The 13,835-nt window shown below is 40.6% G+C and overlaps 1 protein-coding gene across 1 annotated transcript in view; it reads right to left on the bottom strand.

Annotated features, from left to right (window-relative positions):
- The window catches only part of LOC103382833 (neural Wiskott-Aldrich syndrome protein-like), an 18,977-nt gene that overhangs the window by 3,809 nt on the left and 1,333 nt on the right, over window positions 1-13,835 (bottom strand). Inside the window, 9 exon segments of the mRNA XM_025057201.1 lie at window positions 3-467; window positions 1,119-1,136; window positions 1,248-1,401; window positions 2,079-2,121; window positions 3,007-3,193; window positions 5,779-5,802; window positions 6,374-6,470; window positions 6,903-6,989; window positions 7,123-7,257. Coding sequence (XP_024912969.1) covers window positions 3-467; window positions 1,119-1,136; window positions 1,248-1,401; window positions 2,079-2,121; window positions 3,007-3,193; window positions 5,779-5,802; window positions 6,374-6,470; window positions 6,903-6,989; window positions 7,123-7,257 — 1,210 coding nt within the window.

Here is a 13,835-nt window from a genome sequence, read left to right as displayed (position 1 = left end):
CACCTTCTTCAGGTTGGCGCCCTCTCTGATCTGACTCAGGAGCGCCGACTTTCCAGAGGGACCGCCGTCTCCGCCGTTAGCCTCCATGGGCAAAGGAGGAGCAGGTGGAGGAGGACCAGGAGGTGGTGGAGGAGGAGGTGGAGGGGGAGGTGCTCCTCCGCCTGATGGAGCTAAGGAAGGTGGAGGAGGCGGAGGTGGAGGAGGCACAGGAATGGAAGCATGGGCCGGCGGAGGCGGGGGTGGGAGGGACCCTCGGCTTGGAGGTGGCGGCGGCGGCGGAGGAGGAGCTGACATGCAGGGCCGAGATGGAGGTGGAGGAGGAGGGAGCGTGGAGACAGGAGCCCGGGAGGGAGGAGGTGGCGGTGGGGCGCCCCGCCCTCGTGCAGGTGGTGGTGGAGGAGGTGGTGCAGAGCTGTGGTGTGGTGGTGGAGGAGGAGGGCCACCTCTGGACGGAGGAGGTGGAGGAGCTGACGAGAAAAGATAACAGAGTAACGTGAATTTGAAAGGAATATGGAAATGTGTGGTCAAAGAAAAAAAAAATTTCCAAGAAAGCTGAAAGAGTCACAGGTTTTCACAGCACATCAAAATCTAACTTGGATTTAGACATGCAGTTAATTTATTTAACCATAGGGGGCAGCGTTGTTTAATAAATGAAATATTGAAGCAGAGTATTTGGGATTGCTGATATAAATACAGTTTATAACAAGGCTATTATTTTTTATTTTTGACCGATTAATTTAAGATACCTGTAGGATATATTTTTTATTTTTATTTTTAATTCGAACAGTATCTACGATAATTGTAGAACGGCTCTCAGTTGTCAGTTCAATTTGAACAGTATCTACGATAACTGTAGAACGGCTCTCAGTTGTCAGTTCACATGCAAAGTGTTTACAAAAACAGCAAACCACGAGTAGAATTTTCCAAGTTCAAAGTGTGGCTCAGCCTTGTGTAAGACCAAAGAAGAAGTTGCACAGCAGAAAAAAAAAAGTAAAAAATTATTTGCGTGTCAATTTTATCAGTGTCCAAAACACGAAGCAGCAGCAAAGAGAAACGCTGCTGTGCTGTCCAAATCTACATGCATGAGCTGTCAGAGCAGGTCATGCACAGAGACCTACCGCTCAACCTGGGCGGACCTGGGGATCAGAACCAGCAGATTAAGTGGACGTTCTTCCCCCAACAGTTGATAATTTTTTTTTTTTTTAAATCCCGTGTCCTGCGTGGTCTTAACCGCGGGCGTGCCTTACCTTGCCTCCGTAGCTCATTTTTGACAGCTTCTACTCCTCCTTTCTTCTCGATGAAGTCGTAGATGACCTTGGAGGTCTCCTTGTCCTTCAGCTGAGCCTCGGAAATGCCACATATGTCGAAGAGCTGCTTGAGCTCAGGGTCCAGGTTGTTCAGCTGCAGAACAAAGACAGGAAGACAATAAGAGAACGTCGCAGAGGTAATGGGTTTGAAAAAAAAAATTCTATGCTGTATCATTTTGAGATGGTCAAATTTAACTATTACATCATTGACTATGAGCATGTTAACTCTAAAAAACTGACTACAAAAGGAGAGACTCTTTCTTCAGTGTATATTTTACTTTTGGATTAAATGTTTTTTTTAAAAAAAATCTTGTTTTAATCTCAGGTTCAATTACACAAGTGATGTTTAGCGTACGTAAACTGTTGTCAGGTTTTACTTGACGCTGAAGAGGTATGAAATTAGAGCTATGATGCTGCCACCTAGTGGTGTAAAGAAAGTACTTTTTCAATCTTCCATGAAAGACTTGGATTTTAACATCTTCCTCCTTGATCATCATTGAAAGTTTAACCCAACTGATTTATTTTCACTTTTCAAATCCGTAAAAGCATTAGTGGAATTCAAAAATTTAAATCTGGTTTTTAGGTCTTTTCTGAGCTGTGTGAAATCCTGACACATTTAGTCAGGATTCTTCATCAGAACAGTCCACAGATTATACAGATGCAGAGAGACTCAACTCCATTCAGGATCAGCTTCATATTCCAGATTTAATATGTAATCTAAATTTCTGCCAGTGTCTAAAAAAACTTGAGGTTATGTAAAACTGTGCTTACGTCAAAGCCTGTGTTTGGATCCCACCCTACATGTCCGATGTGCCTTGAAAAAACAAATTAAAGAGAATTATGAGGTCAGACGAGGGTTAAAGAGACACGAGGAGTGTTAGATCTTCAAAAACCAAAAAAACAAATTCATGAAAACTCTGCTGAAAAGACCTGACTTCACCCCAGATTAACATCTGTTCACACACATAACTGTCCCTCCCTTGGTTATTAACTGTTCACATATTCCAGAGGATTATAGAGCCAGCGATGACAGCTGGGATTAAAACCTCACACAGATTCAGCAGCGGTGTTAATACAGACAAGAAGAAGAAGAAGACAGAGAAGAACCAGACTCTGAGCCACTGGAGGGAGACTCTGCTATAGGAGATACAATATATAATAATAACCTGCTCTCGTGACCAGTGTCAACTGTATCAACTTTTTTTTGGTCAAAGTCCATGAAGTGTCTTTCTGTGACGACTAATAAAAGCCAGATGGAAAAAACTGACAAAGTCCAAACACTTTGATTCGTCATGTAAACTGGAGGAACAATTGAAGACGAAAGCCAATCAGATCTGGGATATATACACACACGTATATATATACACACATATATACATATACATATAAATTTATATATATATATATATATATAAAAGTTTTAAAGTTAGTAAAATTTAAAAGTTAGTGATTTAAAATAATTTTGATATTTTGTCGATGAGAACTTTAGAGAATTTCAAAACAGTTCCATTTACTGAAAGAAAATTGGCCGTGAGAATGAACTCTACTGACGACATCAGACGACATCACAGTCTTTTGGGACTTAAATGTGAGCTAACGTTTGGTCAACTAGAATAAAACAAAATCACGTCTCCTTGGCCTCGTTGCGTTGGCGATCGTAACTATAAAATGAACCAATCACATCGGTTCTGCGACTCACTGGAAGTTGCTGGGTGTGCCGATGTCGGCCTTGGTCAACCTCTTCTTCTTCCCTTTGCCTCCTTTCTTCTCCCTCTTGGGGAAAGTGGAGTGTACGATGTTGTTCACCTGAGAGTTGTTCTGGTAGCGGTGAACGTTGCTGATCTCCGGGTTCTTGATGTCGACGGTTGCCATGGGCAACGTCGGACCTGGGAGAGTAGAAGAGATGGTGGATAAAATTAGGCAAATTAGCGAACCAAATGTTTTTAATTTGTGTAAAATTCCTGCATAAAGTTGAGTGGAACTTGATGATTTGAGTTTTCGAGGTTCTGTTTCTCAGACACAGCACTGTCTGTTCAGTTACAGAAGACATTACATTTACTGGCTTTCACAGAATCATTGACCAACGAATGCTTAGACATACAGTTTGGATTTAATTACTCATTGACTCATGACAATATGAGAGCAATAGAAGAAATTCAGCCCCAAACCATTACAGAGCCCGGGTGAACGTGTCAAAGGGATCAAGTTTATTTCAACTCTGATGACTCTACAGAGCAATTTGATTTGGACAGAGAAGGGAACAACTCGTCCTGAGGGAGAACCATGCAATGTAGGAAGGACAGGAAGGTTTCACATCCTACTGATTCTGTTCCTTCCCTTACGTCAAAATTAAGTTCCTCTGAGGGAGGAGACAGGAATGTGCAGAACATCATTGAATCTGATGGCTGGGTGTTAATGTTCCACAGAGAATCAGGAAGAAAACCCAGACTTTAAATAGATGTTGGATCTTATGTCTACATCAGGATACTGGAGTTCATCAGGATTTTCCATCCCTGCAGATTTAACAAAAAAAAGATAAACTTCATCCGTGACCAAAAAAAAAAAATCCACTGGAACGGTCTCAGTAGTGACTCCAGTCTTCGGGGGTGAAGCATTCTTCTCCTCTGAATCCCCCAAAAACAAACATCATCTCCAAGGTTTTCCCAAAACACCAGTCTGGGAAAATGAGCCGGTCTGTGCAACAGTCAGCATTTAGTGAATTAACAATTCAGGACATCTGGTGGAGTTGAAACGCCTACTCTCTCCGAGCTGCGAGGGCAGACGTCCAGCAGTGCCATCGGAAGGGCGCACATCCAGCCAACACTTAGCCAGCCAACAGCTCGCCTTCGCTCTTCCTCTCAGATTCCTTCCATTACTTTCTGTCGCCTGTTCTCTCAGCCTCTGGCTGCGGCCTGTATCGTTACAACATCTGACATTTGCGTATGTTACCTCTCCTTTTTCTATGACAGCATGATGCACAACTAGATACTTTCACTTCTATCCCTTTGGCGGTCACCATTTCTCCATCTGAGCCAAGGTTAGCTCCGCCCACTTCATGCACAACACACTAAGGCTTTTTAATCTCAGCCAGTTATTCTGGCTTCAGCGCTGGGTTTTTTACATAACCATTAAAACCCTTGCGTGGCGTAATCCCACGAATAACCTCAGCGTTTTTAATCTCGAGCAACTGACGACAGTGGAAGACCGCAGAGACGAACGAGAGAGAGACAACGGGGGACGATAAAGGCAGATTAAATTAAAGAGTCATCACTTCGTGCTGAATGTCCTTTTAGTTGGCAAATATTATCTTACAATGTCTTGACCTCAAATTCACATATTTGTTGCCCAGCTTCCCTTAATGGGAAATGGGAACTGGCAAATAAGGAAATGTGAAACTTATTTACATATATATTTATTTATATATATATATAAATATAAAAGATTCTGTATATTTTAAGTCCTGGCTCTGGGTTGTATGTATCTTTAGAAGGAGAGAAAAAACTGGCAGAGAAACAGGTTGGACATATTTTTGCAGTAAAGTACTTTAAAGTTCTTGATTAAAAAAAAAAAAAAATTCTTAAATGAAAATGTAAAGCGACTAAAAAAGCTGCCAACTTCCAAATGGTTTAAATCTGTGATTATAGTAAAAGGATCCACGGGAGAATCTCCACGTCAATTCAGCTGTTATGATCATAAACAGTGACTTAATGCTCAAATGCACCCTCTCGTAAAAATACATAAATACACAAACACGTACATGTATGAACAAGCCGGTTCCTCAACTGCTAAATTTGCCTGTAAACAAATTTTGTCCTATATCTAAAAACGAAGTCTGTTAAAATAACCAAAAAAATGTTTTTGTTGTTCCAACCAAACAAACTGAGGCCTCTAGAGGTCACCTCTGAGAGACGTGATAAAATACCAGCCTTCATGTAGCACTGAAGTACTGTAATACACAATATGAGGGTTTTGACTCCAGAGCTGCACAAACTGATGGGTTGTTTTGACTAAAATCTAAAAAAAATAAAGTTACTGCAGGAAAACAGTAGAGTGAGGAAAAACAAATGGCAGAACAGATGCCGATGATAACTCAGATATGGAACACGTAGCATTCGCTGTACGCATAATGCAGCGTGTACGGACAGGAAATGTCTTGCACTGATTGACATCTATTCAACTATTTCAAAATGTCAGTCTCTGCACAGTTCGTCTGTGCAGCTCGTATTTTTTCCCGCCTCCGTTTGTAACCCTACCCTCATGTTTTTTTTATTTTCTAGACCTTTAAATGTTTATTTAGTTGTTTCACTTCTGCTGGATGCCAGGTCAATGGTGTCATGTTCAAATGCACACAAATACATTGAAAAAAAAAAAAAAAAATCCTCCACAACCAGAATGACAAATGTTTCCCAGCATCACCAGACAAACGTCTGAAGCTGTTTTCATTGTCCAAAAACAAATAAAAAAAACGTACCGTTTGGCGGGTCGCGTCTCTTCTCTGTGAACACAGACAAAATAAAACCGTTACAATTCTGCTCTGACAACTGACTCGGGTTAGTGAAGAAAAGAGAAGCCGCAAAAGAACAGATGGAGGACTGGGTACGTTCAGATGAATCAGCCGAGTGGGTTAGTGTGCAGAAATGTGGCCCCTCGGCCCCCGGAGCAAAGAGGAAGTGTTTGGATTGAGATTGAACGAGAATGAGTTTCAGTAAAAACTGTTTTGGAAAGATGAGAAATCTGATCCAGAGAACAGAACAGAGAGGGATCCACGAGAAGAGTGAGGACGTGATTCAAAAAGAGAGACAATCGACGAGGACGGACCTCGGCAGTCAAGAAAGTTAGGAGTTAAGAGCTGAGTGGCAGAGGCAGAAAAAAGTGTGATTTTATATGAAATGTTCATTTCAAAGGATAAAAAAAAAAGACTTTTAATGAAGAGAAAAATCTCAACGATAAGGCAGAAATAAGACAGAATTTCAGGTATTATTTGAGATCAAATCTGATTGTAACCATATTTACTCCGTTAAGGTGACTTCAGACAGTGTTTATGATTGATTTGTATTCATTTTTACCACTTCTCCTTTGTCTTCTGCCCACCAGCTCCGACATTTGGCCGTGGAATCGTTTGGTCTCCTCCTCGCTGGCAAAGTTCATACCAACTTGGCACGTCTGAAATCACACAGTAATTCTCGTCATGTGACCGCAAAGCTATGCAACATAATTGAGTTATTATTAAAAACAATTTAAATAATAGAGTAAATAATAAAATATTAAAACGACCAAAATTGTGTGCTACATAAAAAAGGTGTTTTTGGTTTTGCTTTGCTCACTGGTGTGAGTGTGTGGTGTTTACACACCCAGACCGGAGTAAAAGGGAGTAAAAATCAAAGGGAGTAAAATAGTGACTAACTGATGAATGACTTAGCAGAGCCGTCATTTTTTAAGCTTAAGTTTTAAACCGCAAATAATGCGTCACTGATGAACAAACTTTTTACAAACGTAGAGATTTCTGAAGGTAAAAGAAAAATCTAAAATACTCCTGTAAATACGTAAATACTCTCCAGCTTGGTCTTGACAACTAGTGCAGGTGATAAAACTTACATCTCCAGCAAACGTGACGAAGTAAGGTTTGGGGGCATAGAAGCTGAAGTTAGTGTAAAGTTCCTGTTCAAACGTCAGCTTTCCCTCCTGTTGAAAAAGCAAAACAAAAGACAAGTACAGTGCAGTGAGACTGTTAAATATTGGCTTTTCGACAGTATGGTTGAGTACAGTTACTTAAAAGCTTTAAAACCACAGAAACGGTGACTGTGGGTTGACCTACCCTGAGGTCGAAGACTCTGATGAAGTAGGACCGTTGTGGGTTGTCTTTGACCAGACAGGCCACACCACAACATCTCTTACTCCAGCTGTAGTTCCTGTCTGCTGTGTAAACCTGGACCACTGCTGAAGAGAGGCTCTGGAAGAAGGGAGGGAGGGGGGAGTCAAGGTGAGAAGTGCTGCCATATAAATGGACCTCACAGGTAGAGATGGGAAGTGATTGGAATTGATCACTTTCCTATCAATTCCTACTGCATTATGGGTAACACTTTTTGGCTCTCGCTGAGTTCTGTGGAACTGTTAAGCAAGCAGAAAAATGATTCCAAGGAATTGGATCGAACCAAGTCCCTACTCATAAATGACATAGACAGGAAGTGGAAAAAAAACAAGTTTGAATTTAAACACAATGTATTTGAGCAGTGGTTCCCAACCTGGGGGGCGACCTGGTGCAGGGGCCACAGGAATGTCGCAGCAAGGCAGATCAAGTGCAATTTCTGTATTTTCTCTATTTGTGCCACAGTGGTCTTTCTTTTTTTTTTTACCTCTGGTCAACTTTGCTCAGCTGCTATCGCTGCAAAAAAAGTTTGGAAACTTTTAATTAATGGCCGCCTTTTATAACCTCCACCGAGAATGTTATAAAGTTCTCCTTGTGATCATTTAGCCTAAAAAAACAAAACAACTTTGAGTTTGAGACTTTAGTCCATGCCGACCATCTCTAAATAAGACGTGGAGGAAAATTAACACCTTGGACCAAACAACGAGTGAAGGTTGACTTTTATTTTTCCACAAATTAAAAACGTCAAAGATCAGCACAAAACTCCAGCTGTAGGAAAAGGCAAATCCTATTTTTCTGAAGCAGAGCAGAGGGAGGGAAGTCGTGCCAACCGTTGAAATAGAATCCTGTTATAAAGTTGGCCATATAAGACTCAGCTGACAGGAAATGACTGATTGAATATTTTCCTGGACGTCACCAAGGACACGAAGTACCTTTGACCTCAAAGCTGATATCCGTCTTCCCGTACAACAATTATGGCCTGGCAACACAACTTTTTTATGTGATTTCCATATCTCCTGAACACCATTACAACCCAAGCACCTAGATTTTTATACATAACATCACCAGAGTCACACGGCCAGTAAATTAAACACACAAACACACCGGTTTTGCAGCAATAACACGTACGATCAGAGGAGCAGGTCAAACTCCTGCTGTGATAACAACAAGCTCAAGAGCTTTTCTCTCACTCTGGAGCCAGGCTCCACAGTCATTATCACAGTTAAAAGCCAGACCCATTAACAGGGGAAATAGCTGGTGGTTTCTTTGTCCTTGATAAACAAGGACATGACAAGAACTTCTGCAAACGTCATGACAAGTTGAAGAGCTTTAGTTTGGCTGTTTTCCTGCCTTTGGCCTCAGGCCGGGGAGGTTAGGTTGACATTTTAATGTGATAGTTTCAAGGCTGTCTACATTCAAGGGACATAATTAGGATACGTAATTAGAGCTAAAAAAATTACCATAGAACTCTTAGAGCTAAAGCTAATGTTCGAAGCATAATTATCTAGATCTGTTTAAGAATGAGAGGCTCAGCACCATTCCACCTCATTTCAGGATAACATCGGATCATGAAGAATATAATATAACGGCGTAAGTTAAGGGACTAGAAGCCGACTTTAAATATTCATGTTAATTTATGCATTTCTGTGCACGCTTCAAAACTCCGCTCCTGGGCTCTGACCCGGAATTAACCGTAAAAGCACCGACAGCTGAATTGTCGGAGCGCTTCACAACCCTGCATCATCGTCGTCTGCCTCGGGGATACATTACAGCCCACATTAGGTAGTCTTCATTTTGAACAAAAATACACAACAAACAACAAAACGCACAGAGCTGACCTAGATTGGTCATAAATCCAATCCATTAAGTGCTTTAAACACTTCAGCGCTAGTAATGACCTAGATGGGTCATAAATCCAATCCATTAAGTGCTTGTTCACTGAGACGAGGACAGTAGGCCAAGCCAAAGCTCCACTAGGTGTCTAACGCATCGGACCAATACACAGTAACGTCAACCAGGCAGGGCCGCTAATAATGAGAGGTCATCAACCGTTGATCTGTAACAGTATTTCTCCCAAAAGACAGATGATGACATCATCTGCTAACAACAACAACCACGTCAGGAAGGTCATTTTTAGGGTTAATCAGGTCAGATAATCACAACATCAGGATACAGCTGAACTGCTAGCAGTAGTTGCTGCTAGCAAAGTCACATGAGTGACTCACAATAATCTTGCCAAGCAAGATGACAGAAGTACACGTGTACCTTAGGAGGAACCATTACATCATCGCGATGGTGTGTGAGTCAGTATGTGAAGTTGCTTCATGACGGACAGTTCAGAACATGGCACACAAGTCAGTCTGTTCTGTTGTTGGTTTGCTGCATTTATGAACATGATGAAGTCAGTCTGTTCTGTTATTGGTTTGCTGCATTTATGAACATGATGGCAGAGGTCCAGTCCAAATGGAACAGATATTTACTGGTGTATTTCCATCAAATTCATAATATTAATCTTTCTGACAGTTTCATCTGCCTGAATACTAATTAGGGCCAATAGTGTGCTCACTCACACCACAGTCGCTACAAATACAAATACCTTGTAGTGAAGAATTGATAACATTTTCAGGAAGAGCATGGGATAACAGGAGAAGTCATTAAAAGGAAGTGATATTTGAGAAGGTTTAGAAAAAGGGGAATACAATCCTGCTGATTTTTATTTATTTATAAAAAACAGACGTGTTTAAACATGCGTAAAATTCTGAGCATCAACAAAAACCAAACCCAAATGAAGGTCATTTGTGACTAGAGGGGCTGAGATAAATGTTTTCATCTTTAGCTATTTTCTAGTTGGAGATCTGCTCTGCAAAGCTACAAAATGCAGTGGAACAACATCGTTTTTCCCCCCCGATAGTCGTATTATGCCAACCAAACTGCAGCCAAGCTTTAAAATGCATTAACATTATTAAATGCAAAAACAAAAAGGGTCCACATGCAGATCATTTCAAGTAGACAATATGAAATTATCGGTCACCTTATAACATGCATCTCTAGTAAGAAATAAATGAGAAAGGCTGGGAAAAAATGCCTCAAGATGTAAAAGAAAATGAATGACAGGGATTAACATAAAGATTACAGGACTTAGAAACACTTGAAGGTACCATTTTTAAAAAAGAAGGCAGCAAACAAGGAAACATGTTCTACTACTTCAGCCCAAATCACCAGAGGAGGCCAACCACGGGACTTCCTGTAGGACAGGACTGCTGATCAGGCAGTCCGTGTGCACACACACAATCTCACTCACACTCACACTCACACACACACACACACACAGTGTGAATTGGACCTCTTCCACCTTCTGCCCAGTCAGACAGTGCTGCTCTTGCCAGTGGTGAATTCACTGAAAGGAATACCAATGAGTGAGACCAAAGACTAAAGTCAGTAATACCAGTATGCAGATTTTTGTATTTCGTATATAAATAGCAACTCAAAACACAAAAAAACAAAATAAATCTCTATTTAGTTGCAGTTTGAACCAATTGGTCAAATGTGAAAAAGACCAAATTTGACAGACTAAATAAATTAAATATAAAATCATAGCAAAAGAAAGGTCTATTTGTTTACAAATCTATAAATTAATGGGCATTTGTGGGTAAGTTTTCTTCGCTGCTTTCAAAGCCTTTTGGATGTTTGAATAAATTAAATACAATGACTTTGCACAGAGGCATCCAGGGCTTACACGTTTGAAGAACAGGCAGAACCAAGGAACACAGCGAAGGTGACTTCAATGTTTATAACGATAACATTACACAATACACAATCACTCAGTTGGACACTTAATTCGTGAGGAGCATTCCAATCTGATTGGTCAGACAGAAGCACAATGTCCACGTCTTCCATTCCCCTTCTCCCTCAGCGTCACTCTGAACCGCACAAACACAGCCTCCCAAACTCAATCAGCATGCAAAGACATACACACAAGAGCGTAGGACTGTGAGGAATGTTCCCGATTCCTCGTCTCCGTCACATGCCGAGTGACAACTGCCTGAATACCGAGCATCAGTTTTTGAAACAACAGCTCACAGTGAAAGTGATGTTGGGAAACGCACAAATCTAGAATATTTGTGTAAGGTGACAAAGAAAGTGATGTTGGGAAACGCACAAAACTAGAATATTTGTGTAAGGTGACAAAGAGGAGACCGTAAAATCAGTCACATGACCACAGAGACAGCTGACAAACGGAGTCATGGGACAGGAAGTAGGAAAGCAAACACGCTCAGACACACAGGTGCTTTGACAACAAGCCGAGGAAATAAAAAAAGAAGAGCCATTCCCTTGTTTCTTAATCAAACCACCTTAACGAAGTACAATTAGGGGAAGCTACGAACAGTGTGAGGAAGTGACCTGGGAACAGGTAACCTGTACATTTCCACTTGAAATAAAAGAAACGTTCATTGCGCAACGTTGTCTTACAGTAAGAAGTTCTACATCTGCCCTGTACATCCGATAAACTCATTCTCAAATACATGCTAATTTCGATCATGGTTATCACAGGTGTGGCTATCATTCCGTAGTGATATCACTGTGTGGGACATTTGTAAGGCGTAACAGCAAATGTAAGGCAAACTTAAGAATTAAAGTGACCTTATTTCAAAATAGGACATGTAAGACTAGTTGCTCAAATGCAGCGGAATAATCAATCTTTATTATCTTCTATTTGAAAGCTGATCACTAAAGATTTCCTTGTTTCTCGAGAAGACGATTTAAAGAAGACTCACGAATGTAAGAGGAGAACTACAACATCATGCATAACAGAAATGTGAATATGAGGTTTTTAACTAGTCATTCAGATATTTCTCATTTGCGTGTACAGCTCCACAGGAAAATGGAGCTCTGGCCCTGTTTAACCAATCGTTTGCCGACTCATCTGTACCTACTTATTTGATCGAACCAAAATGGATGACTTGTTTTTGTGGAAAGGTTATGATTCATTTCGGTGACTCCATCAATTTTAAAATCATAACATACTTTACCAGTACATTCAGCTCATAAACAAGGACATAATTGCCTTTATAGCACCCCCTATGGGGGAAACCAGGGGGTTCTGTATATAAACTAAAAGTGAGGCTAGCTGCATACTTTACATACTTCAAGGAAACAATGCTCAGAACTTAAGAAACATTGTGGTAAACCACTAGTAAAATAAGAACAGGAGTAGATCTTCTGGAAAGTCCTGAAGATCTTAAACCAGCCACCTCTGTCCTCAGCTAAGTCTGCTCGGCACATTCTTCTCAATGGACGCACTTCCTGATAATAACCGGGGTTCAGCACAGTTCTGTATTGCCAGTGAAAATAAAACAACAAAAAAACAACACCATTGTTTTGCCCTTCTTCACGCTGATAGATTTAACAGCCTTCAAAGCCCCGACAAGTAAAAACACGTTACAAATTCAGTGTAATTAGGCTCGAGCAAATCTAATAGAAAGATGGTGTCACTGCTATAACAAAGAAATGTAGATTATATATATATATATAAAACAGTAGGAACTCTGAAGTGATGTATTAGGATTTCAATAGAACTATAGACACTGCTTCTCCACTGTAGTGTTCTCAACTTCTGCTTTGACTATCAATGGTACTGTGCCTGTCTAAACAGATCAAAGTGACTACTTACCCTGTTTTAGCTGAATCACAACCAAAGGCTGGGGTTTTTACGCTGTTGGCAAGCAAAGTTTGAACTCTTTATCCCTGTCTAACGTGTTCTACAGAAGGAATAAACATATTTTATCAGTTATAACAGTTGCTGTTTTAGATCACTCAGTGATCCGAGTAATACAGCAACAGCATAAGGCGACAAAACCAATAATCACAACCAAGCAGGACAACATGAGGTCAAGGTTTGTAAACGAAAACTGATGTGACGAAGTGTTTTGTTTACGTTGTTTGTGCTCTCTTGGGAAAAAGCAGATTAGAAGCAAAGAAAAGCTGATTGTTGATGTAATGTCTTCCAAGACAAACACAACTGCTTCTCTTTTGCTTGACCAATTGTTTGCTTGTTTGTCTCCACTTGCTAATCCTGGACTCAGAGCTCATGTTGATTAAATGCCAGTGCAGCATTATATCATCAACAAAGCGAAAGATGCCAGATTTCCTTTTTCTTTTGGGAGGTTGTCGGGCATCAAAGATATATGGGATGTCTGTTGTAAAGAAAAGAACACCTGCAGACAAAATTACTTCTAGAAATCCTTGCAACAATAAACTTTACTACTAGAATAACAACAACCCTAACATGGGGGGTAAATATACTTCATATTTACACTCAGCAACAAGTATGATTGGATGTTTTTCTCTCCCTAGAAGAAATTCTCTCAGGAAACCACTGTTTCAGATCAATGTGGTTTTGCAGAAGACAACAAAAGACCAATAATCTTTGTTTTTTTAAGACTCTAAGTGGGGATTAGCTTATATTATGTGCTAACATGGGAATGGTAAGGCGAGAAATCCAACCACGACATGGAGCTTCACCACCAGATGTTGCAACATAGTAAACTCTGTACCTTCGAGGATGGTTGTCCCCCTAATCTGCTTTGAGTCACATCATCTTTACAACATTTATCGTTATCGGCTAGCGCTTGTTTTCTATATATGCAGCCCAATTGGGAAGC

The sequence above is a fragment of the Cynoglossus semilaevis genome, chromosome 8, assembly GCF_000523025.1.
Source record: "Cynoglossus semilaevis isolate Cse_v1.0 chromosome 8, Cse_v1.0, whole genome shotgun sequence".
Lineage (NCBI taxonomy): Eukaryota > Metazoa > Chordata > Actinopteri > Pleuronectiformes > Cynoglossidae > Cynoglossus > Cynoglossus semilaevis.
This window is presented reverse-complemented; position numbering and strand designations above follow the sequence as displayed.